This window comes from Branchiostoma lanceolatum, chromosome 12, assembly GCF_035083965.1.
Source record: "Branchiostoma lanceolatum isolate klBraLanc5 chromosome 12, klBraLanc5.hap2, whole genome shotgun sequence".
NCBI lineage: Eukaryota > Metazoa > Chordata > Leptocardii > Amphioxiformes > Branchiostomatidae > Branchiostoma > Branchiostoma lanceolatum.
In genome coordinates, this window is record NC_089733.1 from 16,278,871 (window position 1) to 16,306,470 (window position 27,600).

The 27,600-nt window shown below is 40.8% G+C and overlaps 1 protein-coding gene and 1 long non-coding RNA gene across 2 annotated transcripts in view; both read left to right on the forward strand.

The window, feature by feature from the left end:
* Positions 1-27,600, forward strand: part of LOC136445799 (MAM and LDL-receptor class A domain-containing protein 1-like) — a 67,762-nt gene that overhangs the window by 19,435 nt on the left and 20,727 nt on the right. The window contains exons 33-73 of the mRNA XM_066443939.1: positions 820-948; positions 3,517-3,660; positions 4,207-4,472; positions 5,100-5,190; positions 5,336-5,485; positions 5,816-5,992; positions 6,658-6,746; positions 6,971-7,061; positions 7,708-7,848; positions 8,344-8,440; positions 8,963-9,137; positions 10,187-10,271; positions 10,608-10,691; positions 11,356-11,499; positions 12,161-12,321; positions 12,863-13,058; positions 13,508-13,651; positions 14,195-14,326; positions 14,733-14,851; positions 15,470-15,560; positions 16,106-16,246; positions 16,774-17,036; positions 17,378-17,462; positions 17,801-17,878; positions 18,359-18,502; positions 18,909-19,168; positions 19,491-19,581; positions 20,244-20,396; positions 20,796-20,958; positions 21,306-21,405; positions 21,625-21,715; positions 21,997-22,140; positions 22,767-22,928; positions 23,376-23,479; positions 23,862-23,946; positions 24,157-24,189; positions 24,766-24,909; positions 25,215-25,480; positions 25,926-26,016; positions 26,619-26,756; positions 27,273-27,529. Of these exons, the coding sequence (XP_066300036.1) occupies positions 820-948; positions 3,517-3,660; positions 4,207-4,472; positions 5,100-5,190; positions 5,336-5,485; positions 5,816-5,992; positions 6,658-6,746; positions 6,971-7,061; positions 7,708-7,848; positions 8,344-8,440; positions 8,963-9,137; positions 10,187-10,271; positions 10,608-10,691; positions 11,356-11,499; positions 12,161-12,321; positions 12,863-13,058; positions 13,508-13,651; positions 14,195-14,326; positions 14,733-14,851; positions 15,470-15,560; positions 16,106-16,246; positions 16,774-17,036; positions 17,378-17,462; positions 17,801-17,878; positions 18,359-18,502; positions 18,909-19,168; positions 19,491-19,581; positions 20,244-20,396; positions 20,796-20,958; positions 21,306-21,405; positions 21,625-21,715; positions 21,997-22,140; positions 22,767-22,928; positions 23,376-23,479; positions 23,862-23,946; positions 24,157-24,189; positions 24,766-24,909; positions 25,215-25,480; positions 25,926-26,016; positions 26,619-26,756; positions 27,273-27,529 (5,699 nt within the window). The remainder of the gene's footprint in view (positions 1-819; positions 949-3,516; positions 3,661-4,206; positions 4,473-5,099; positions 5,191-5,335; positions 5,486-5,815; positions 5,993-6,657; positions 6,747-6,970; positions 7,062-7,707; positions 7,849-8,343; positions 8,441-8,962; positions 9,138-10,186; positions 10,272-10,607; positions 10,692-11,355; positions 11,500-12,160; positions 12,322-12,862; positions 13,059-13,507; positions 13,652-14,194; positions 14,327-14,732; positions 14,852-15,469; positions 15,561-16,105; positions 16,247-16,773; positions 17,037-17,377; positions 17,463-17,800; positions 17,879-18,358; positions 18,503-18,908; positions 19,169-19,490; positions 19,582-20,243; positions 20,397-20,795; positions 20,959-21,305; positions 21,406-21,624; positions 21,716-21,996; positions 22,141-22,766; positions 22,929-23,375; positions 23,480-23,861; positions 23,947-24,156; positions 24,190-24,765; positions 24,910-25,214; positions 25,481-25,925; positions 26,017-26,618; positions 26,757-27,272; positions 27,530-27,600) is intronic.
* LOC136446570 (uncharacterized) lies at positions 1,630-2,749 on the forward strand. The gene is made up of 3 exons (XR_010757594.1): positions 1,630-1,751; positions 2,174-2,258; positions 2,663-2,749. It is a non-coding gene; the product is annotated as an uncharacterized lncRNA (long non-coding RNA).

Genomic DNA, 27,600 nt, shown 5'->3' on the forward strand with positions numbered 1-27,600 from the left:
CACATTTAGACCGTGGAATCACATTCAGACCGTGAGAGGGATCGCAGTTAGACTATGGAATTACATTTAGACTATGAATCACATTTTGACCTTGGGATCACATTTAGACAGTGAGAGGGATCACAGTTAGACTGTAGGATAACATTTAGACTGTGGGATCACATTTAGACTGTGGGAACACATTTAGAACCTGGGATCACATTTAGACCATGGGGATCACATTTAGACCCTAGGATCACAGACTGTGGGATCACATCTTGACTATGGAATCACATTTTGACCTTGGGATCACATTTAGACAGTGAGAGGGATCACATTCAGACTGTGGGATCACATTCAGACTGTGGGATCACATTTAGACTATGGGATCACATTTAGACCGTGGGATCTCAGTCAGACCGTGAGAGAGATGGCAGTTAGACTATGGAATTGCATTTAGACTGTGGGATCACATATAAACCATTGGATTACATTTAGACTGTGGGATTACGTATAGATCGTGGGATCACATTTAGACCACCGAATCGCATTTAGACCGTGGGATCACATGGCGACAGTGGGATTACATTTAGACTATGGGATCACAGTTAGAACGTGAGATGGATCACAGATTGTGGGATCACATTTTAGACTGTGAAAGATGCTGTTCCAAACATGACTGAGTTGTATTCCTCATCATCGTGATACCTGACTGGAGTGTATTGTGTACAAAGAACTTGGTTAACCAGTGGTTTACCATCCATATGAACTATTCACAGAGCACCAGTCTTTGTCAAGGAATGAGACTGTAATTAATGTGTTATGTTGCTCTCCTTACAGGCCAATACATGTTCATTGAGACGTCCAACCCACGAGTGCCGGGCGAGACAGCCATGCTCACCAGTGAGACGTTCCTTGCAGGCAGCGCTTGTATCAACTTCTGGTACCACATGAGGGGCACTGGAATTGGTATGTTCAAAAACAAGGATTTTAACATTTCTGTAATGTCCAAGGAGATCTCCTTGAATAGTTTCAAGAAGATCTATCGGTGGCAACTACAATATCCAAAGGGCAAAGCAGTTTTATTAGCTTGTCATTGCCACCGATAGATCTGCTTTGAGACTAATAAAGTAATATGTTTGTGGTCAAGTAAGAACATTTAAAATCAAACAAGACATACTGTAGATATACTAATGATTATCAACAGTTGTTAAAAAATAGATTCTTGAAATTGGTTGAGACATTGGACATTTTAGAAGGTACATGTATCTGCAATCTTTAATTGATGTTGTGCACAAGTCACTGATCTAAAAATTAATATAGATCCTACTCTTAAAGACTGCAGGATCTTTTCCCTGACAAAGTTGACATTTAACCTTCTCCCTGCATGCTGACTTACTCTCTAACCAATACAGAATGGGGTGCCAAACAGCTATTTCAGTGTACTAAAGGTTAAGATTATCGTAATCGTATCCAGTAGTAGTCAATTACAAACATCTTTGTGGATAGAATCATGGCGATAAATGTTGATAAGAAAAAATTGACATATAATTATGTTCTTACATTGCCACTCACCTACTCTCTTGTAAAGAAATATGCCAAAATCTTCAAGATACTATGATTAATATTTTCTTTCTTCCCCAGGAACCCTGAAGGTGTTGCTGCACAAACAAAGAGACAATACCTACTCCCAAGTGTGGAGTCTCACTGGCTCACAGGGAGACCAGTGGTACGCTGGACAGGCCCCAGTTTCCCATGATCATGACTACAAGGTGAGAACTGGTAAAAGGGCAAAGTAATAGATATAAGAACTGCTATGCCCCTGATGCATTGCCAAAAACTCAACCAGATGTAGACGTAGGACCTGGTAAAAGCTTTAGGGCAAACCAATGAGGCTTTTTTTTCCAAATTATTCATGTGAAATTATGCATGAACACATTGTTCTGTCTTCTGCTTACATAATTGAACATTTAAACAATTTGAATTATATTCTGAAACCCATTGTGTGAATTTAAGACTAAATGTATAATGGCAGAATACAGCAAAATTATACATAAAGTTTGCCCAATGCCCAGATTTCTAATGACTTTCCATATTTGAATGTGAATGTGTTGCAGAAATCTAACACAAAAACTAGCCTTGCTTAGCCATTGATTGGCCTTCAAGTGTTGAAAGACATTTTGAATTGTTTCAGGTGATTTTTGAAGCAGTAACAGGAACTGATCACCTGGGAGACATTGCCATTGACGATATCTACTTCACAAGATCAAACTGCTCAGGTATATACTCACCTTTCAGGTTACTTTACCTGTATTTACAGGCTTTTCATTTGACGTCATCTGCGCCTTGTTGGATTACCGTTTACGTCTGTAGAATACATGAAGATGCTATATGATTGCTTAATCGAATTATCCACCAGCATGGTCGCCGTGGGATTAAAATTACCATTACCATGACGTAACAAAAGTGTGATGACTATATTTTGCAAATAGTCTCTCATTTCTTCTAGTATGTGTTTTTGCTGAAAGAAATTGATAGTGAAAAAGTTTTAAAAGTGTGGTGTATTTTGCAAATAGTCTCTCATTTCTTCTAGTATGTGTTTTTGCTGAAAGAAATTGATGGCGAAAAAGTTTTAAAAGTGTGGTGAGTTCTGATCTGCCATGTTTTCTTCTTGCCCGCACAGTGAGTCCTGTGGCTGCAGTTCCTGGATCATCAGTACTGACAACCATGATGCCGACAACGATTCCACATTTCCCAACATCATCTTTCGGTAAGTAGTCCAGTGGTTAGCTACCCTTTTTCTGGACCAAGGGGATGTCCCTGTAGCTCAACTGGTAGCATTCTCACAGTTGAGCCCCTGATTCCAATAACATTGTAGTTGGTAACCGGGAGACCCCACCCCAGTTGAATCCTAGGAAGAGCATCTAGGTTGGGGCTCCACCCATCATTCGGAAGGGACATGAATGGGGGTCCTGTTATCGAGGAGGTGCCTTAAGCACGTTAAAGGGGAAGGGCTGGTAACCCCTCCCTGTAAAAATCTACCCTGCAGCTGAAACAGCAATGAAACTTGGTGCCCTATCTCTCTCTCTCTCTCTCTATCCAGTTTTACGTCTTTTGTTCCCCATCATCTGGGGGTTAGACGTGCTTACACATGGATGGGGGAGCCCCAGAACTCTTCATCAAGTGCAAGTCTTTTTTGTAGCAAGAGTTTTTACGGCTGGATGCCCTTCCTAACGCCAACCCAAACCCTATTGCTGGGCTTAGGATATGGGAAATACGTGTTAAGTGCCTTTCCCAAGGGTGCATGTCCGGACATGTCTGGGTATCCCACTGGGGATTAAACCTGGGTCTTATTGGTTCATAGCCGGATGCTCTGCCACTGTGCCACACATACATCTATGTGCACTACAAGGGTCTAAATGAATTAACAAACCTCTGCACACTACTAGAAGGGTTGCAGTCCTTAGACATGGTGTTAAGCTGTGGTCCACGCAATGTAATGTAATGGTAGTAATTGTTGTGTTTTATTGGTTCCAGTACAATCTCAGTATGACTGTAACTTCCAAGTGGATCTGTGCAGCTGGACCCAGTACACAGGCGATGAGTTTGACTGGACCCGGGCCCAGGGCCCCACTGGCTCCTCACAGACTGGCCCCACCGTAGACCACACTGTCGGAACAGGTGCAACATTTAACCACCCTACGATTGTATATCATTAATGCAAGCCATACTGTTCCTTTTCTCTTGGACTTTGTGACACAGAATGGTCTTGTAAGCAAAAATGTAACTCTTTATCGTTCTGTTGGTTTCTAATGATACAAAATAAATCTAGAAGCACAACTTTTATTATACATTATCAGATTGTAGAAAAACACATTAGACAGCACCATCAAAGACCACATCCTTAAGAACAGATGTACTTCTATGCTGTTAATGCATAATCATCCTTGGTTGTCACTAGTGATTTTTCATTGATTTCATTTCACACATGTCATGAAATACGATACAAGCACAGTTAGATTGTACTCTGGGTAAGCTGTGAACTTCAAGGCGCTAGAATTTTGATGAGATTCCAGCTCTTAAATGTCTTCAAAGCTAATGCCACCAAATTGAATCTCATCTAACCCTCTCCCTGCTGCTTAACCCTATAAACAGTACAAATTTGATGCCATATGGCTACCTTAGCAGGCTAAAGGTAAACTTTCTTCCCGTTCCTTTTTTACAAAGACCAAGGCTGGTACATCTACATCGAGACATCGTCACCTCAGGTCGCCAACGACACCGCTGTCCTCCTGAGCGCAAACATCCCAGCCAGCCAGGACAAGTGTCTGCAGTTCTGGTACCACATGTACGGTGCACACGTGGACGTTCTGAACGTTAGGATGTACACCAATCAGGGCTTCTCGTCTCCAATCTGGACCCAGCAGGGTACGCAGGGAGACTCGTGGCACTTGGCTGATGTTTCTGTGGATGGTTTGACTACTCAGTACCAGGTATGAAACTTTTATCAACATTCGTCAATCAACTTATATTGATTAGTTCTGCCAGTTCTTTCTAGTGACATTGAAGAAGAGTGCTGGATGTCACTCAAACATCTGGTAGTAAATCTGAATTCTATTCAGTTGTAGAGTTTGAATTGTTATATTTATCTGCCAGGTTACATAAATCAGCCACTTTGAAAAACAGTGTGTTTGGGAGATCAGGCCAGCATACAATCATGTAGTTAAGATATACAAATGTACAGGAGTGCATTACACTGGAGGAAGGTGCATTGGAGGTCTCATTGGAGACACATTATTTGATCTGGCAGAATATGTTATAAAAATATATTTTTGATGTCTTGTAAAAGAATATATTCAATTGACATGATATATTTTGTGTAGCTATTATTGAAGCTGTTCTGAGCATTCCTGTAACCTTTTGTAATAGAACATAGATACGCTCTACCGTTTCATAAGGAATTTTACTACCAAAGTTGTATAATTTTACTCACCCTTCAAAAGATTTGTCAAGTTTCCAGACAATCATATAATTCAAGTGATCTATACATACTTATGTGGAATATATACAGCCTTGTATTAGTACCAACATGGCTGTTTTGTTTCTGACTGTCCTAAAAGATTGCATTTGAGGCACGCCGAGGTACAAGTTACCGAGGTGACATCGCTTTGGATGACATCAGAGTGACTGATGGTGCCTGTTCTGCGCCCGGTAAGAAACTACCTCTGTTTGCTTTTAACTTTGTTTGTTCTTAAAGCTCTTGTTTGGATAAGTTTGCATTTTATGCCATTTAGAAAGTTGCTTTTAACTGCCTTGCATTAAGTTCCTTTCATTTCAAATTTCCCCCTTTCTATAGCCTTAACCCAGCCGTGTGACTTTGAGCTCCCAGACATCTGTGGTTTTACACAAGATACGACAGACAACTTTGACTGGACACAAGACAGTGGAGCAACTGGTTCTTCCAACACTGGACCAACCACGGACCATTCCACTGGAACTGCTGCAGGTATAGGGCATCACATATCTTAACCTGTGCACATTGAATGGCAGGTTAAAAATGTAGACTTTTGATCTTCCACAAGGAAACCAGTACTGCATGTATGCTACATGTATACCAATGGCCTTCATCAGAATGACCCAATTAATTCAGTTACATGACCTCACAGGCATGTGACTCCAGAACAGGGTCAAAGGTGCCTGGGTGTCTGCCACCCCATCAGTAAAACGCAAATAACGGTCAAATTCATCCTTGGGTTTAGGATTATCTCAATCTGTTAAAGAAACACCCAGGGCTCCTGGTTTTATTGTGGCTAAATAGACATAATTATCCTTACAGGGAAGTACATGTACATCGAGACGTCTGCCCCCCAGCAGCCGGGCGATATCGCTCGTCTCATCAGCGCGCCGCTTCCTGGAGACTCCACCAGCTGCTTGCAGTTCTACTACCACATGTACGGCTCCAGCATCGGCACACTGAACGTCTACGCAAGGGATGATGGAAGCAGTACTCTAGGTGAGGAGTCAGAACAAAATGCGCTAATTCTTACAAGCTCTAACCGTTTCATAAAGACTGCTATAGATACTCCTACTTCCCTCAGACACTGAGAGATTGGAACTCACTTCCACAGGACATCACAGACATCACTGAACCTGCCAGGTTTATGGAAACTGTGTTCTGGCACCTGAGGGAGCAATAACGACGCATTGCACTCCTCCCTAAGTGCTTTATTCCAACACAGGAATGTTGCTTAGTATCCCATCTAGGTCAAGATCAAGATCATACAGTAATCAGCCTGCTACTGTAAATGCAGAAATGTTCTCGGGATTTAATTTCGTGGTAGGGAGAAAATGGAGTGTTTGCGGTGGTTTTGAGCTCACTTTTGAAATAGTAGTTGCGCTACAGTCACGCAATGGAATGGCTTTTAAGTTGGTGGTAAAGAGTTCACTGCAAAACCGTGATCATGAAACCGCCGCAAACATTTCTGCATTTACAGTATTCAAACCTATCATTACTGCAGAGTTTCTTTTGTTCTCTTTGACAACATTGCATCAGAGTAACGGCCATTGCATAAGATATCTCTTTAATTTTGGCTATAACCATATGAACCTAAATACGAGATATCAACCTTAAATATGCAAACACAACCTTAAACGTGTACGTTCTGCATATGTGCTTAGGTGGGGCCATTTGGAGGAGGACAGCTGACCAGGGCAACCAATGGGTGATTGGTTATGTCACGATGCCAAGAAGAGGCCAGAATATGCAGGTAAGGGCGAAATTGACATCTGCACAGTCATACATTAATTTTAGTGCCCTGTTACAGTTAGCCCCATTGATATTCTAAGTACTACATGTATTTATCTTATGAAGAAATCATTCGATTTGAATAATTTTGGCTGTTGAAAAGTTAACTTTCTTTCAAAGATTGCATGTATGGAGCAATAATTTTTGATATATTCATCACAACTTTACTTCATGTTCCAATTCCAGGTCGTGTTTGAAGGTATCCGTGGCACCAGTTTCCGTGGAGATATTGCCATTGACGATGTCCAGTTGACACCCGGGGCATGCCCTCTTCCAGGTAAGGCTTATTTAGGTGACACAGAACATAAAAACACACCAGTCCTGAATTTATATTCTGCTTGCTATGTCTTTGTAAGAGACACAAGTTATTTGCTTTGAATGTATGCTTTCAGTAGTGTGACTTTTTTGTATGGTTGAATTTCAGTTTCCCATTTTCTTAGCAACTCCTGTTGCATCTATTCAGTGTTTCTAGATTACCATTAAGCATTGCCAGGACCCCCCTTCAGAGCCCCTTTGTTGTCCAAGCTTCTTTTTTTTTGTCTATTCTATGTCCATCACAGAACTTTAATAAATGCCGCTGAACATCATACAATGTGAAACTTATATTAGGTGTCTAGACGGAACATCCCGATGTGAATACTGTCAAAATAGTATCTGCGTGACTATGAAGCTCTCTCTCTCTCTCTCTCTCTCTCTCTCTCTCCCTACTGCTGGGCTTAGGACATGGGAAATATGTCTTAAGTGCCTTTCCCAAGGGCACAACATCTGGGTGCATGTCCGGACATGTCTAGATACTCCACTGGGGATTGAACCTGGGTTTCATTGGTTCATAGCCGGATGCTCTGCCACTATGCCACACAGATGCCAATATAGTGACATATCATATTTATATTTTGCAAATTTTCCAACCGTCTTCCCTGCAGGAGACTGTGATTTTGAGAATGGTCTGTGTGGCTGGACCAACCCTCAGGTCGGAGATGAGTTTGACTGGACCATTGGACAGGGACAAACCGGCAGCTCATCCACGGGGCCATCTCAGGACACCACTATCGGCAGCGCTGCGGGTGAATATTCTCTTCCTTTGCTTTGATCCATGACTCCAATCTCTATCGATTTAGAGTTACTTTTCAAGTCTGTTTGAAGCTCAAAAGTTTTGTTGGACACAAAATGTACCAGGCATGTCTGTGCCAATTTTAGCTCTTTTCTTACTAACACTAACACTAATGCAAGCTTTGAAGAACTTTCCAAAAGTTAGATTTTTGAGGTGGAAATGATTTTGATTTGCATTGCCATTGGTACATACTGCCATTTTCTTGCTGATAGATATGATCTTACATGTCCTTGGTCACGCGTCTGACACCAAGCACAGTAGGGGCTCCATAACTAGATAGCCTTAAACAACGCTTGCACTTAGGTATTTCAGTGCAATATAACCAGCTGCCACACCATGTGCCTGCAAAGCTGATGTGTTATGCCAAAGAGTGGCTATACTGTCTATTAAGATATGGATGTGCCTTATTTTTAGAATTTTAACCTTGGTTATTACTGTCCCTTCCCAGGTCATTATGTATTCCTGGAGTCGTCCAGTCCGCGTGTCCCGGGTGATCGCTGTTGGCTGCAGAGCGAGCTCTTCCAGCCAACCAGTAGTGATGGAAGGTGTGTAACAGTACATTTACTTCAATTTTGCAGTGATACAGTCATTCACAGGTCTCGACATAAGCAAGTAAGCAAGCAAGCACAGTCATTATAGTCAAAACCAGACAGTAACGACTCTCCATAATATGGTCTTTCTTTTGATAAAGATTAATGATATATTCAAATACACTGTCATGTCAGCCTGGTGTAGAGATCTGTGCATTTTACTTCTTATGATATCTGGTTCAAATTCCATAAAACCAGCGGCTTGGGTTTGCACGTGGTTAGGATCACGACTGGAAAAGAGTTGTATCATCCTTTTGGATAGGGACGTAAAGCTGGTGGTCCTGTGTATGAGGGAGCTTACGGTGTCAAACCTCTGCATATAAAAGAACCCAACACGCTTATTAAGAAGAGTAGAGGTCACCTAGTTTACTTAGCTGAATCACCAGCCGTAGCAAAGCTGCTTTGCCCAACTTGAAAAAGCATCATGCTTCATTTCAGCTGAGGATGACTGCCTTACTTTTCATTACACTGTTATAGGTGCTTGCAGTTCTCCTACCACATGTACGGGAGCTCCGTTGGTACACTCAGGGTCATCCTTGTCGACTATGACAACGGGAACTCCACCAGGACGATATGGGAGCTGAGCAGTGACCAGGGAGACCAGTGGTTGTTTGCGCAAACTCCTGTCATCCACACATCTGGAATGTACTATGTAAGAAAGTCACTCCCGTGATTCTTCTTCATTCTTCTTTCTCTCCCTCTCTCTCTCTCTCTCTCTCTCTCTCTCTCTTTCTCTCTCTCTCTCTCTCTCTCTCTCTCTCTCTCTCTCTCTCTCTCTCTCTCTCTCCCTCCCTCCCTCCCTCCCTCCCTCCCTCCCTCCCTCCCTCCCTCCCTCCCTCTCTCTCTCTCTCTCTCTCTCTCTCTCTCTCTCTCTCTCTCTCTCTCTCTCTCTCTCTCTCTCTCTCTCTCTCTCTCTCTCTCTCTCTCTCTCTCTCTCTCTCTCTCTCCAATTTTACGCCTTTTATTCCCCATCATATGGGGGTTGGACGTGCTTGCACATGGATGGGGGAGCCCTAGAACTCCTCAGGAAGTGCAAGTCTTTTTTGTAGCAAGAGTTTTTACGGCTGGATGCCCTTCCTAACGCCAACCCAAACCCTACTGCTGGGCTTAGGGTATTTCTGTATTTCTATTCTATCTCATTCTATTCCATTGCATCTCCTCGTTCTTCCCATTCTAATCTGTTCTATTCTATTATGTCTACTGTTGTTCTGTTGTACTCTGTCTGGCTAGCTTGAGGCCGTGACATGTCCTTGGTGCTGAAGACAGAGTACTTGTACGGAGAAATCCATACCAACACTGTATTTCTCCTTTCTTTCCATTCCATTCTGTTATGTTCAATTCTGATCTAAGTGTTAAGTTTTATGCTATTGTACTCTAGCCTGGCTTGCATGAGGGCATACCATGTCCTTGGTGCTGCAGGCAGAATGATTGTTCACAGAAATATTAGACTAAGTACATTAACCATGATACCAAAACATGCTGCTCAATTTTTATATAGAATTGTGGCAAAACAAAATATTAAATCTATCTATCTAAAAGGTTATTATGATATGAAAGATCTTTGGAAAATTTTCCTTCATAATGATTATGAAGAATATAGATCACTGTAAAACTAGTTCATTTCAAAATTTAACTTAATTTTCACTTAATTAATTTTTTCTTCTTTTAACAGCGTACAACCTGGTTGTTTTGTTTCCATAGATAAGACTTGAGGGTGAGAGAGGTGTCAGTTACAGAGGAGACATTGCTGTCGATGACATCCTTTTCTTGAGTGGTTCATGTGCTGGTGAGTGAAGGAGTTTAAATAAGATCCAACAACGTTTGACACATTGTCAATCATACTCAACTTCAGGCAGTTATTGGTTATATGGTTGTCTTGCCTTTTGATGAAAAAAACTTAATTCATTCCTTCATTCAGAGCTGACATAGTGTTGAATGTAATGCAATATTTTTCTTCTTTACTAAACATTTGCTTGCTACTATGTTCCATTGAAATGTCAGAGAAAAATTGACTGATGTTCAAATGTTATCATATTCAACTTGAGCCCAAGATTCAAATATAACAGTTGTGAATAGTCTTGACATTGACTGTGTTGCATTCCTCTTTCATTTGTAACATCAGTCCAACCTGTGGCAGCCACACCGTCCACTCCAGTTTTCCCGACTTCTGCACCTACACCAGCAGCCACCTCAACACTGTCTCCAGGTACTCTCGGTCTTACTTCATGTTGTTCTATATGATTGTGAATTTCTAACCATTATATAGTTTTCAAAGATTTTTTTTACAATATACCTTTTATTTCTAACTCATTTTTAAATTTTTTTCTTTGATTGTCTATTGATTAGTGCAAATTAGAAATATTTATCCCTGGTGTTGACAGCCATGTTCTGACAGATTCTTTTTAAAACATCAAACTTTTGATGTAAAGTCAAGCTCCACTCAATGAAGCAAAAACATGGGGTAAGAATAAGTCAGACACAGGTTAAGTATTGCAGTGAACGGCAGAGAAATTAAGCCCTGCTTTTAATTAAGACATAAAGGCTGTCATGCTGAATCAATCTAGAGACTGTAGAGAAGCCACTAAAGGGTTCCAACTAAGATATTGTATGTATTATCATTGTTATCATTTATCATATTTTGTTATTATAATTATCTTTACCATTATCATCATTCATTATATGTTATTTTTTCTCTGTATGTGACTTTATGTATACTTCTATTCATATGTGATGCAGGGTCCCACTGCAAAGCACTGTCAATCATTGAGCCGGGCAGCCCTGGATAGAAATGACAGAAAATAATATAAATATAAACATAGATCAATGTTGTCAGGAAACATTCTAACAGTTCTTTCCCCTCTCTCGTGTAGCTTCCATCCTGAACGAGTGCACCTTTGAGACAGGCCTGTGCGGGTACCAGCAGGCCCAGGACGATGACATTGACTGGATACGAGGACAAGGCCCAACCGGCTCCTCCGACACGGGGCCTACGAACGATCACACCTTGGGCACAGGTACACATTTCTTTTGGTTTATTTTCATAATTGTTTGGCTTACAGTGTCCTTTTTGTGTAATTCTTGATTCTGCTTTTTTTTATTAAAACAAACTCAAAAGCAGTGACATTATATCCTTAACTCCTGCATATGGCATGGTTGCATCCAGTTTTGAAGTACTTTGCATTTAAAACAAAATTCTTGGGAAAGATTGGGAGGGAAATTGATCTCGAGTTTAGCTGACTGAAGAGCTATTCTTCCACTAGTCATGACAGAGAAGGCAGATGCCATATACAGTACTTACAGGTTCACCGTACCAGGCAGAGTCCCCTAGCTCTTTTTGATAAGCACAGTGAGCAGTTAACCACAGAAAATATTTTGCATTTTGATTTCTACTTTAGACTTATATTTCTCAATACTTTGCCTCACATAAGCCATCCTTAACAGACCAGAGTACTTGTTAAGGTTGCTGTCCTTTAAGACTGAGGACATTAAGCTGTGGTCCACTGTTCATTCTACTTGAAGAAAGCCAAGGGGAACTTCCCCTATACAATAAACATGTAAATGTGTACAAAGTGTCTGTCTTCTCAGTGTCACAACCAGTGGAAGAACAGCTCCTCAGTAAGCTGAATTTGATCAAGTTTGCTTAAATTAACACTTTTCATACTTGTCTGTTAACAGACCAGGGATGGTATGTCTACATTGAGGCCTCCAGTCCGGCCCAGCCCAACGATACTGCTCGTTTGGAAGGGCCTACTATACCACTGACGGGGCCGGCATGCCTGCGGTTCTGGTACCACATGTACGGCACTCACGTCAACAGGCTCAACGTCTACTTCAAGGTGAGCAATGTAGTAGAAATCCTGTTGAAGTATTTTGAAGATCGTGCCTAATCTAGCCTAGCTAGTAGTTTTCCAGGGCTTTAGATATGATTGTGTGTAATCATACTCATTTGTATGCACCTATTCGTTTGTATGTATGTATGTATAGATTTAGTAGACCTTACGAACGTCGCTGTACTTTTGTTGTGTCAATAAAGATTGTATTTCTTAACAGGACCAGGGGTGCAACATGTATGCCCCCATGCCCTCACCATGTGCCCGTTTACCCTGGTGAGCAGATTCTATGACAAGCATAAGATTCTGATTGACCAGGGATTCAACTAGGTCACATGTGGCCACAGTCTTCAACTGTAACCTGGCTGACAGTTATATTGCCCCTCAGGAATCCTTAGAATGCCCCATTTTAACTTAAAATTTCCTACAACTAGTGGAAATGGGGAAACCCCCTTCCACACCATACCCCAACATAAGTTACTAAGTTGGCTTGCATGTGTGAATGCATTTATTTATTTTTTTACTAAATGCTCTGTCCTCTCTATAGTCTGGTGGTAACCTTGGCAGCCCAGTGTGGACCCAGTCCGGCAGCGTAAGTGACCTCTGGATCCTGGGGACAGTGAACGTCCCCACGGCCTCCACCTTCCAGCCTGTGTTTGAGGCCGTCAGGGGATTCAGTTTCCGTGGAGACATTGGTCTGGACGACATACGGGTGTTGGATGGACCCTGCTCATCTGGCTTTGGTAACAATTGACAAATTTTTTTTGTTTGTTTTATGATAAAGATGGGCTTTGAGGGACATTCAATCTTCTAAGAATATCTAAAGATATACTGCAGACTGTATTTGTCTGTGATTCAACATGACAAGCTTACGGCAACCATCAACACAAAAATTGAGAACATTGGTCGATGACCTACAGGTGTTGGATGGGCCGTGCTCATCTGGCTTTGGTAACAGTTGACAAATTTTTCTTGTTCCCTTTATGATAAAGATGGGCTTTCATGGACTAGCCATCATCCAGGACATTCAGTCTTTTAAGAATATCTATATATGCTGTAGATGGTATTTGTTTGTAATTCAACATATAATTAAGAAAACTACCATCCAGAAAAAAGATTCTTGTACTGAATGATGAATTCTACATTGTTAGAAATTGAAACTTGACCATGTTGTTGTTTTTGCCGCTGTTAGATGTGTCCTGCGACTTTGAGGATGCTACGGTCTGCGGATACACACAGAGTGGAACAGACGACTTTGACTGGACGTGGCAGAGTGGGGACACTCCCACCTCCAACAGTGGACCAACAAACGACCATACTTACGGCACTGGAGCTGGTAAGGCTAGGTCTTTTTTCATGCTGCAAAAATTAGGGAAAACATTGTAACTGTAATGCTATTTGGCACATAGAAGTATGCAGTGATAGAAGAATCTATTTCAATTTCTGGACATAACTTTTAAGTCTGAACAAAACTTTTCATATAATGATAATAAGAAGATTAAGTACTATACTACTAATGTCAGTCAGTCTATATACAGACTAGGACTAGGACACGTACTGTGCAGACAAAAATTAAAAAACAAAAGGTGCATAAAATAATCATTCAACAGTCAAAACACACAGCTCAATAGTTCAAGAAACAGTTCAGAGTTCAGCGTTGAGATAGTAGAAGTCTATTTTGCTTCCAGTGGTTGCATCATATATCTCATGTACTGTATTGAGTCAGACCAAAGACTTTATAAAATTGCATTGATTCAGACCAAAGACTTTATAAAAATTGTGATAGCAAAGAAAAAAGACTTTATAAAGACGGAGATGGGCACCCCCCTATTCACTTTCTGGTGTGGGAGGATTTTAACTTTAACTAACTGTATTTTAGGACACTACTTTTACGTTGAGGCCTCCAGCCCCAGACAGCCAGGGGAAACAGCAGTCCTGTACAGTAGCCTCATCCCCGCCACTCCGGGCCGCTGTCTGGAGTTCTACTACCACATGTACGGGAACAGCATCGGTAAGTACTTGAATGTCATTTGACATATATACTTAGTAGTATAAGTGATACTTCAAACTCAACATGTTGATTTATTCATACAGTATACTTGTACGTATATTCTCTTAGTATATACGTTTCCACTTGTTTGTTTGCATGACTAGTTGTAGAAGACCTTACGAAAGTCGCTGAACTTTTGTTGTGTCAATAAAGATTGACTATCTACAGAAAATTATCTTCCTTTTGAAATCATCCAACCCACTCATCACTAAACACTGCTTTAAAAAATAGGTCAAACCCTGCTATGATCACAATTCTGGGGAGGAAGATAGCTCTTGTGCACAAGAAGACATAACATTGGTTTGAGCCCTCTAGCGGCTTGTTATTCCATGATAAAGTCTGACAAAAAAAACGCTCTTTACTCCAGGCACCCTGAATGTGTACTCCAACGGCATCAATGGCCCCAGCGTGTGGAGCATGTCGGGTGACCAGGGTAACGTGTGGCACCAAGCTCAGGTCAGCGTCAGCAACACTGCAGCCTTCGAAGTAAGTCCCATCTTTTTATGTACATGGGCATGGCCTCATAACTCTCGATGATGTCATCATGACATCATACTAATTTGCATAAATTATTGTATTGCAATAAGGTACTACCTTAAAAGCAATTAAGCACTAAGGTTAACTATTGGTTTTTCTGTGACATCCCAAAACTCTTGCATACCTGAAGGCCAATATACACCGTCTATATCCATTCTCTTTGAGAAGATATAGTTAAAGCCACAGTTGCTGTTGGTATAAAAATTCTGTTAACCTTTTTTTTAGCCTTATCATCATTTCGATCTACATTTAGATACTAATTGTGATAATTGTTTAAATAAACTTTAATCTAATAGATGTTGTACCTTATGTCAAGATATGGGCTTGTATGAAACGACTGAAAGGATTTTCTTGTTAGTTAAGGTGATTGTAAGTTTTTTGCAACAGTCTGTGTCTTTACAAATCTTCCTGTATGTTGTAAATGTACACGTATACAGTGTATGCTGTTGTTGGTATATGTGTTTAGGAAGTGACACCAGGCAGAGCTACAATAACTGTGATTGTAAAATCATAAAATATAAACGGAGATGTTGATAAAAAGACAAATTTTTATCCTTTACTTTCCAGCTTTCGTTTGAAGGAGTCATTGGCACCAGCTTCCGAGGTGACATTGCTATTGATGACGTGACCTTGAAGGGATATGATTGTTCCACGGCCGGTAAGCTAGTGACCTTGACCAAATAAAAAACAATGCCATGATCTTTTCTCTTAATCATTGCAAAGCTGGTGTGTTATAACATAAAGCGCTATGCATATTATGTACATGAATATAACTGGAGTGGTAGACATGTAGATACACAATCTCAATGTACTATAATATTGTAATCTGCTGCTACTGTGATACATGAACCTAAATGTGTTCGCTCAGCTATACTCAAATGACCCATCAGTAAAATAACCAAAAGAGCTATCTATTGTCAAATAGCATAACGCCAGTGATTATTTTTGGTTCATCTTGGCATTATCAATTGTGTACAGCTGTCCCACTTTCTTTTATATGTTAACGTTTTATATCAAAGATACCAAAACTAATGATTAGCCCCACTCAATTGTAACACTTAGTCTATATCAAAAACTTAATAGTAATTAGGAAGTTCAGTTTTATTGTTAAGTTTTATTCTATACCTCTATGATAGTTGTTGCTATACATTGTACCATGTACAATTGTTGTGCAATAAAGTTCTTCTATCAAACTCCTTGCAGGCAACTGTAACTTTGAGAATGGATTGTGCACATGGACCAACAATGGGCCTGACGATGACTTTGACTGGCTGATAGGACGGGGTGGAACCAACAGTCAGTTCACTGGACCATCTGTGGATCATACGCTCGGCACAGATCAAGGTGAGGGGGAATAACAGTCTTATTTGTTATTGTGGAGACTTATCAATTTTTCTACAGGTGTGTAAAGAAGGTTTTTATGTTGTTTTCAGTCATGCTGTCGCACAAAAGCACATATTCACACTGAAGAGGCACCAGGAAAAATGCAAAAATCAAACCACCATGAATATTTCAAAATTTACAGTATTTCCGTTGACCAGGGTCAAAGATAGCAATGTCAAGGATTGGTTTTGATTCTAGGCTTCTAGATATCCTTCCACCCTGGAAACAATTGCCATCTAGTAGTCAGTTAAGAGTCAAATATTATATTGACTGCACCCTGACACAAAATAAGATGTGGTTTTGGTTAAAACAGTTTATAGTATTTTCTAAAGGAACTGCTTGCAACCTGTTTTAGAAACTGAATAAATGGAACCCTGTTTTTAACTTGAGAGCCAAAAACTTTTTCTGATAGGGTGACCAGACTGGTTTTCCAATGTTGTCACTTTATAATGATCTGGAATGAAAAAAGTTAATGTGCCTTGTTGTAGGACATTATGTATTCGTGGAGACGTCCAACCCAAGAGTACCGGGTGACGTGGCCTTACTGCAAAGCGAGCGGTTCCAGTCCCACGTAGACGACAAGTGTCTCCGCTTCTGGTACCACATGTTCGGTGCCGGGGGGATGGGAACTCTGACAGTCTACACCTACACCACTGACGGGCTGAGGACAAACCTGTGGCGGTTGGACACGGACCAGGGGGATCAGTGGCTCCGTGGTCAGGTGTCATATTCAAGCACCAGTGACTACAAGGTAATACCTGGTGGTTAAGACATAAAGTTTTCAAAATATATGCTCTTTGAGTTGTTACTACAGTAACTGCAGACTACTATCATAATGTGTGCCTCTTGTAAGAACAAAATTAATGTACATCGATGGCAAGAATTTTAGGTTAGTATAATTATGATGCATTCAAAGTATATAATTTGTCTTCATAATCATCATGTCAGGCTACTTGTCCAGACTAGAATGTAACTTTAAGCTTCTATCAACAGAACTTTTTGACTGAATTATAATAAAATGCTTAATACATGTATGTTAAGTAAATTATTTTACCTGCCATCCCTTTAAACCTTATCTGTACTTGTATCTAGGTTGTGTTCGAGGCTATTCGTGGTGCCAACCACCAGAGTGACATGGCCATCGATGATGTCTCCTTCTCACCTGGCTCCTGTGCTGGTAGATATCATGTCATTTTAACATTCTCCTCGAAGACACATTGCCAATAAAAAGTTTGGGTTTTGATGCACAACATGTATTTGATTGAAGATACACATGCTGAAACATCACCCAAAGAAATGTGGATGTATCTTTTGCTGAGGAAAAACACTTTTTGTCTTAGAAGTCAGTAAAGAGTAAAATCCATCTTTTACCTCATTGATATAGAAATGTTTCTAAATGTCTTTGGAAACATATAACACAGAGACGTAGCATGGTTGTAACCTGAAAGAGAAACAAACATGCGTATTTGACATTGTATTGTGTAGACAATCAAAGTTGTCTCGTTGTCTGTGTAGTACAACCAGCTGTAGCTGTACCTGGGGCTACTCCAGCTCCAACACTACCAGCCGTAACAACGCTGCCCCCCACAATAGGTATGTGCACTCATCAGACTACAGTAACTGTAACATTAATTGATATTTTTTCTATACGTTCTGTCAGTATACTTTGCAACTCAAGCTTCATCAGATCAACAACTCATAGGAAGTTAATTTCTAGTGCACAGTCTTTTATGATTATCACAACAGGTCTACAACCAAAACATATCTACCTGGCTTAACCAGAATCTTATTTTCATGTGCTCCTGACATATTTGAATTCAGGAAATCTTAATGATTATCACGTATTTCTAGTGTACGTGGCAACTGTTGTAAATATTGTCACAAAACGTCTGACTGTCAAACCATTTTCTCCACAGTTGTTGGCCAGTATGGCTGCACCTTTGAGTCTGGCCTGGTGTTTCTAGAATCTAGATATTTCTTCCCTTCTTGTATGTTTAAGTGCAGCAAGTGTATGTCTTATGTGCTAACTGTATGAATGTTTATGCGTCTGACTGTTAAGCCATTTCTCCACAGTTGTTGGCCAGTATGGCTGCACCTTTGAGTCCGACCTGTGTGGTTGGACACAGGACGCCTCAGACACCTTCGACTGGACCCGATCCCAGGGTCCAACTGGGAGCACCCAAACTGGGCCCACTTCAGACCACACCACTGCAACAGGTATGTTGTGCTTGGTTGTCTCCTGATTTGCATTTTGTTTATGCCCAGTTTTGCTACGGTCACATTTGCACTGGTGCTTGTAGCAGGTGTAATCAATGGTTTCAGTATCTTTTGTAGTAACAATTTGAAGTACTTCTTGTCTACGTTATATCCCTATCAGGGAGTTTGTAGACTATGAACTTGAACTAGAACTTGTCTAGCCTTTTTTGTTATCCATTGTTGTCATGAGGATGTCGGACCCTTCGTCCCTTTCATTACCAACTCGGCCCATGACTGATCAGACCGTAGCCCTATAACCCTGGCTGAGTAGACCAAGGTGTTGGGCAGAGTTGACGGGGCTGAGTTGGTCAAAGGTAGAATATTGTCCTGATCTCATTGTCATGGACATCCTCTGTTCCTGTCCCAGACCAAGGCTGGTACCTGTTCATCGAGACGTCCAGCCCCCAGGTCGCGGGCGACGCGGCCCGCGTGCTGAGTCCCGACATCCCAGCGGGAGTGCTGTGTCTGCAGTTCTGGTACCACATGTACGGCACACATGTGGACACTCTCAACGTGTACCTACAGGAGGGAAACAACCTGGGAACACCAGTGTGGACAGAAACAGGCACGCAGGGAGATCAGTGGAACCAGGGACAAGTTGCCATCACCAAATCAGCAACATTTAAGGTAACCTGGAGAGAAAAAAAATATTCTGGGAATAAATTCATCAGTTGGTAAATGACAGGAATAACGCATTTGCCTCTGCCACCCTTTAGCTGTACCTTAAGTCTGAGACATGCTAATTGCTGAAAGCACCACCATTTTGCAAAATCAAAATCAATCACGAAAAGATATAATCTTTTAATAAATTCAATAAAAGACACAATATACTACATTTTGTCATTTTTCACACAAAGTCTTTGTGCAATTGAATCAAACTGCATTACGAACATTGAATTTGAAAGACATTGCAAGTGCTTTTCAGGAATTTTCCACGTCTTTTTTACAGATTGTGTTTGAAGGGACCCGTGGCAATGGGTACAGAGGAGACATTGCTCTGGATGACATCATTGTGAACACTGGGGCTTGTCCCGGACCAGGTACGTACAAGGCTTAGTATGAATGGATCTTCTGCTGATTGTGGGGATAGTCTAAGAACAAATGCCATTGCTTCAAACCTTCCCCAATTTCTCAAATGAAAAGGCTGATTGGGCAAGTGTATGTCAAGTAGTATCAGCTAGATCAGTGTGATTTTTCCATTAGTGAGATTCTTCCATTGGTTGTAGCCTGACTGCACTCCCAGCAGCTCGCCCAACTGAACAGCCATCTTGTCAGATGCCTTTATAGCTAGCCAGCCCTGGCCTTCCAAATGCATGGGATTGTATTGGTTAATGATATGTTGGCATCATGAGCCGTCCCTGCACAGTACTGCTGAGAGATTTTTTTTTACTGAAAAATTAAAGGATTTCCTTGCTGCAAATACCTATGCACAGAAAGATGTCATATAGATTTTGGGCCAATGAAAAGTTGGTTTGGGCAAGGAGATTTTTTATGTTTTTTTCTATGCCTAGCACCATTCCTTAGCTTAACAGCTGACCCATATCTATATAGTAGGGCGCTGGCGAGGGACACTAAGCTGGCGATTAATAATAGTTTTAAATTTAGGTAAATTGAATCTTTTTAAACTTGTCCAACCCCGACAGAGGAAGATTTAAAGTATGTCTACAAGACTTAGTCTCACAACCTGCCCTTCTCTCCCCAGGGAGTACAGCTCAACAGTGTACTTTTGATGATGCCGGCTTGTGCGGGTACACCCAGGACACCCAGGATGACTTTGACTGGACACAAGCCTCTGGTACTACAGGGTCTAGTGGAACTGGTCCGGACAATGACCACACTACCGGCACCGATGCAGGTCAGTATCACAATTATGTAAAATGGGAAAATTTGCCATCCGATTTGTATCAAGTTGGCAAATGTTGAGAATTTGTTCAGAATTGCCAACTAGAGATACATGTACATCCCTTAGCCAATAGAAAAATTCATACATCTCGGGTCCTATCCCTTTCCTGGTTTGGAAAAAAATTGTTTTTAACGGAATATCTTTTTAGGAAAGTGGAATGTTATACACATTACTGTAGTTCACATTGCTGCCTTATTTCCAGTAAAGTTTCACCTTGCAGTTCATCATTATACAACGTAAATTATTTTGAAAGACTGGAAAAGATGGAAAGACAAAGGTAAGCTTTTTCGTCAGCAAAATCATCAGCTTAGAGCTACATGTACCTACATTTTGGAATCTTTATTCCCCCAGGAATGTACATGTACATTGAGGCATCCTCGCCCAGAAATCCAGGCGACATCGCTCGCTTGCTCAGCCCAGCAGTCACCCCTGGCGGCACACGGGCGGGCCAGTGTGTGGAGTTCTGGTACCACATGTACGGTAACAGCGTTGGGACTCTCAACGTCTACAGCAGGCAAGTCTTTCCTAGTCATGACTTGTATCTGTACAGCAACTTTCTTTTAGCCCTTTCCTGGCTGAAGTATGCATCGCTTTTGGCACCATGTTTGTACAGGCCCTCAAATAACTGAATGAGGAAGTAATAAAGACTGAGGTGTTAAGTCATGAAACCAGTTTTTTTCAAACAAGCTTGATGAAGTGAGTGAGTGAGTGAGTGAGTGAGTGAGTGAGTGAGTGAGTGAGTGGAGATGGGTTTACTCATCAGTAAGAAGATTAATCAGGACAGTTACCATACCAACCAACACCACAGTAAAACAGTCTTGTAACATGTGTTTAAGCAGTCTTCCTTTTACATATTTCTAGGATCAATGGAGTAGATACATCAGTCTGGAGTAAGGGCAGTGACCAAGGTAACCAGTGGAACCTGGCTCAGATTGGCCTCACTACCTCCTCTGTGTACCAGGTAAGGCTGGAACTGACCACTTGTTTTTTAGAGAAATGGCCAGTAAACTCTTGTAGATTAAGTCCCTAGTTCTACAGGTAATAAGACTTACAATCTGATTTATCAAATTAAGAATCACATTGACTGTTGACTTCTGTTGATATAAATTTGGTCTGATTTTAAGAACTCACAAACTTTTAATATAGTAAGACTTGAAACTTTGCAATGTTCCCCCATCAGGTTGTGTTTGAAGGCATCACTGGAACTAGTTTCCGTGGTGACATCGCCATTGACGACGTGCAGATCAGTGATGGCTTGTGTGGAGCACAAGGTAAACAACATGCTTTTTTCTAAGATTCTTCCTCAAGCATTGGGTACCCAAGTCAAGGCCTCAAACAAGCACATCTTATTTTATCTAATAAATCATGTACAGTTATATATTTTCCCCATATGAACTTATTGTATGATAGCAATCTGTAGAAATATACCTTACTACTGCAACAGCAAGGAAACTTGCTACCCTTTGTGCCCTATAGGCACTAGAAGAGTATGAATATTATTTTGCGGAAGACCAATTTGATAGACCTTCTTGTGTTTTCTCTATCCTCCCAGGAAGCTGCACATTTGAGAACAATGACCTTTGTACCTGGAGTCAGGACCTGTCGAACGACGACTTTGACTGGCTGTTGGGTCAAGGGTCAACAGGTAGCCAGTTCACTGGACCTGACAGCGACCACACACTTGGAACTGCACTGGGTAGGTTGAACTTGAACTTTGAACCTTATTGACAAATCAGCTTGGCAGTCTCTCAGAGAGACTGAATTGCGCAGATTCACAGTTCGTTAAAACTTCATCATTGTTGAAATATCAAAACAAAATTACACATGATAGTTTAGAATGAACATGACAACATATTGGAGGGTAGTGGAGGAATTACATTCAGGATAAATCAGGTTATTTGTGTTGAAACAAATGGTGGAAATCTTTTTTGCAGGCCATAGTTAGTGCAATTCTTTGTTATCCTACACTTCTTTCCTAAGTAATCATTGATCACAAATTTTCTTTTTCCAAACTGCCAGTCCTGATATAAATTTCCTCAATTCTAATAGCCCTCACGCTTCTACAGTTACATGTAGCTGCTCCCGTATAAATGATTCCCTTGTATTCCAAAAAAGGGACCCAGATATAGCTAAATTTCTGAACTTTTTTTCTCTTGTTCATCCAGGTCAATGTTATCTATGCTATAGCAGTAAATTTTCATCCATCTTCTTAATTAGTTGCTTATTCAACTTGTGTATGTATGACTACTATGTCTCTCTGTCCATAATACAGCAATAAACATTAAAATCATAATCAAAAGCTAATCTTATATTTCTATGAAGGCTACTTCCTCTTCATTGAGACGTCCTCACCCCGTGTGAACGGCGACGTGGCGCGAATCGTCAGCACCAGGTTTGACGGTGGACAGGACCGCTGCTTCAGCTTCTGGTATCACATGTACGGAACAAGTGTTGGGTCTCTCAGGGTTTATGTGCAAGAAATCGGTAAGTTTTGTGTTAAAAGATATTTAAGAACGTTTCCATGGAAAAAATCCCTCAGGATTTATGTGCAAGAAAATGGTAAATTTTGTGTTTGAAAAAATACAAACTTTCTATAAAAAAAATCTCTTAGGGTTTATGTGCAAGGGATTGGTAAGTTTTGCGTTAAAATTGAATATTTTAAAATTTCTATAAAATTCCTATACATATATGAAATTGTTGATTGTTTTAAAAGATTTGCTTTAATCATGTCTGGACTTATAAATGCTATTTTATTTTGTGTAAATACTTGATATCCACTGAATACAATGTGAATATGTTCATCATAATCTACATGTACTCAGCATTTTCATGATTGAGATGAACTGCATAATTTTGTAAGTGAGCTGTAGTAACGCTGTGTTACGCTATAGATGAAAATGTAAACTTTAGCATTGGACAATTTTTTTTCAGGCTCTCAGACCGTGGAGTCGTTGCTATGGGAACTGTCAGGTGACCAGACCAACCAGTGGTATAGTGGACAGGTGGGACTGGCCAGCAGGACCAATCCTTATCAGGTAGGACAACAGGGAAACCGTTTTCTCATCTTGGAATGAACTTTTTTTTAACGATCTCGCTAGGCCACACACCTTAATGTACTTCCTGACACACTCCATCCAAGATTTCCTAGGTCTGCCACAACCTCTGCTGCCTGGCAACTGCATTATGGTGATGGTGCTGATTCAGTCACTGGCACATTTGACAGATCCATACCACCGGAGTCGACGAGACCACAGCACAGAGGCAATCCACAACACCAACACCATATTGCTTACATTTTGTCCTGCATTATTACCAAGTTTCATGTTTACTGTTACAGTAGCAGTTACATCTCAGTAGATCCAAGCATTTGGAAAGTCTTATAGTGTACCTAAATCCCAAATGTTATCTCCCGTGCAGCTTGTATTTGAGGGTGTGCGAGGAGACAGCTACCGTGGAGATATTGCTATTGATGACCTGACTGTCACCAACAGTTTCTGCTCCAGTAAGTATTTCAGAGTCCAGAAACCTTCTTTCTACCAATCAAAATGGGTGAACTTCACATTTTGATGTAAGGATTTTTACAGTTACTATAATTGGAAGGAAATTGTTGTTTGGTATAGATTTCCTGGATAGGATGTTCTTCAGATATAATCACTACATTTGAACATTTATGGTTCATCAATTTCTCAGATTCATTTTTCTCTTTCCACAGTACTGCCAACTACAGCCAACCCTGGAGGCCAAGGTGAGGACAAATGGATATTGTATAATATACCTAAAGTTTTAATAAAGTTGCGTGCTTAAGATATGTTTGTAATGATCGTGATGTGTGCAGATAGAGCTAAATCTGACGTCAAAATTTGATTTGAATTTATTTAGTAAGACCACATAGTCAATGTGTGGATGTCATTACCAATGGAAGGATAAGATTACAATTCTGACAACTGCTTTTTGATGTATCCTGATGTATGGCGATGTCCTTGGTGCTGAAAAATCTGTTGCCCATTCATGAATATAAATCAGAAATTAGGGTCAGTTCATTCTCTTTATCATCATGCAAACTGCTTTTTGACATATGTTGATATATGACCATAGCCTTGGTGCTTAAAAATTGGTTGCCAGTTTAAGTACATTTATCAGAGATTTTGACCGATTCTTGATCTTTATGTGTGTATTTTCAATCGCTTTCAGTGCAAACTGCTTTTTGATGAATGTTAATGTATGATCATGGCCTTGGTACTAAAAGTCAATTGCCCATTCATGAATATTAACCTAAAATTTTGATCAAGTCATCATTATGTGTATTTTCCATCTCTTGCAGTGCAAATTGGGTGTGACTTTGACTCTGGGTTCAGTGCCTGCAGCTGGACTCAGTCCACAGCAGATGACTTTGACTGGACCCTCACCAACATCACTACAACAACTACCGACACAGGACCCAGCTATGACCACACCACTGGTGCAGGTCAGAACATTACTCTATCTCATCATCTATCTCAGAGTTTGAGTGCATCTTTTTGCATACATTTGTATGCATTTTTAAAACATCTTACCCAACATACCACAATACATCTTGCTATAGATTTGTGACACTAAAGGAAAGTGTTGATAGATTTAGATTTTTTAATTGTTTCACATGTTTCTATTGTTAAGAGGGAAATTTTTGGCATTTGTATGAACATTTTCTATCAAGGTGTAATGGTCAAGAGATATTTTTTCTGACCAAGTGCTCTGTAGCTACCATATTAATTCATACTATCTTCTGCACAGGTCACTACATCTACATCGAAAGCTCCAGCCCTCGCTCTCCTGGCGACACAGCCATGTTAGAGTCCTCCATCCTGCCCCCTACCAACCCTATGGGGAACTGCCTCTCCTTCTGGTACCACATGTGGGGGGTCCACATCGCCCAGCTCAACATCTACACCTTTGTGCCCAGCACCGGGCAGCAGACACTGGTGTGGAGTAAGGACGGAGCACAGGACAACCGATGGGTCCTAGGGGTCAGGTCCATCAAGGCTTCAGCTGACTTTAAGGTACAACAAATGTGCATAGTTCTTGCAGAAAACTGCCTTAGACTGACAATGTATGTTAAGCAAGTGTCAAGGAGCAAGTGCCAGCTTATTTAGGTTTTTATTGTTCCTATCAATCTCTCAGTTTCCTGATTGCATTAATAGGTACATATTATCAAAAGTAGACATTTTTTCCAATTTGATATGATGTGATTTTTATCATCTATGAGCTGCCCAGAAGCAGGTACTGTGTTTGGAAATTAGCAAACTTTTACATTTGTGTTTAGTCAGGTTTCTGAATGGTTTTCCCAAGAACAAGTTTTGATTGGCAACAAAATTGATATGTTTGTCTTCATTGAGAAACCCTGCCACGATAGTAAGTTGAAGTAATGCTATATGTGTTAAGTGAGAATAAAATCTAATTGTCAAAACTTGTGGTTCTTACAATTCTTGAATTTGAATGTTTCAGATCCAGATTGAGGGTGTGGTTGGTACAAGTTACCGTGGAGATATCGCCTTGGATGACGTAGTGTATGGAACAGGGCCCTGTCCTGCACTAAGTAAGTAACCAAATTAGTAGTATGACACTTTTGTTTTGTCTTAGACACTTACAAGTTACATGTTGGCTCTAGATATTGATACGGAGCACTGGGAGGACCTTGCAAGTGACCGTTCCAGATGGAGATGCACACTGTCCAGACAGCTGAAATAAGGAGAAGCTAGACTGATGCACAGCGCAGAAGAAAAGCGGATCATGATACTGTGATTTATGTGCCAGAGACTGCCATTCTCGTATAGGACTGTTTCCATAGTCAATGCTGTAGGGCTGCTGTGAATTAGGATTTTACCATGGTCAATACTGACCGACGGAGGCCATATATACTTTTCTTTTGTACATTTGTGTAAACACCTTGAAGCTTGAAGGGAAAGCGTGGTCCATTGCAAAGAATTTGATTGAAATCTTATGCCTTGGTACTCTTTCAGTCAATCTTTTGAGTGGATTTCGTTGCCGGGGACAGCCCTGGTTATGCTGAAGGGTGGTCATACTGGCTATATAGATACAGATAGTGAATCTCTCAACCTTGGTTCTCCATACAAGAACTTGTTTGTGCAGTGATTTTGTATCATAAGTCAATTAACATCCATGTTGTGCTCTGTTCAGGCGACTGTGACTTTGAGACAGACTTCTGCGGAGCGGTCCAGGCTTCTGACGACGACTTTGACTGGAGTCGAGGCCGGAACGGCACAGCAACAACTGGCACAGGTCCGACAGTCGACCACACCACAGGCACACCATCAGGTGAAAATTACTCTGATAATGTAGCTCCATTTTCATAAAATGAAATTTAGACCAAAAGCTGTCTAACACTCAAAAATCATGACCACAGCATGTCCAGAACACGAGATATAAAAAGGTTCTGCTGCAGTATTACTACTAGTTGCTAGGTCCAACAGTCAACCACACCACAGGCACACAATCAGGTGAAAATTACCAGCACATCTTAACACTCTGATAACAAAGCTCCATTTTCATTTAGAATTACACTTATTTATCAATATCACAAAGTTTTCAGTTAATAGACACATAGATGTATTGTGTTTAGGGCAAACTCATGATATGTAATCTGGGTTCCTGTTGAAATCTTCTTACTTTTTAGATTTCTATTTCTTGTCACTGCCTAAATTTGTGTTGCTTGGGCCAGGATAAACTAGTGGCAAACAAAACATTCTAGTGATAATACAGCAATATTGTAATTGAAAATCAAGAATATTCCCGACCAGTTTTCCAACAAGGCACTTTATCTCTACCCTGCAGGTTACTACGCATACATCGAAACGTCCGCTCCCCGCCAGCCAAACGACAAAGCCCGTCTGCAGACGCCCATGTATCTGGCCACCCCAGCCTCCTGTTTCCAGTTCTGGTACCACATGTACGGTGCCAACATTGGAACTCTCAACGTCTACCTGAAAACAGGTTCCAGCAACACTCTCCTGTGGACCAAGAGCGGAGACAACGATGATGTTTGGCGGTTAGGCTATGTCACCGTTTCCAGCCCCAATGACGTCTTCCAGGTGGACAATTTAAGCTGTTTGTTTATTCTTCAATACCTGGATTTGTAAAGTTTGCTTTTCGCATTGTGTTC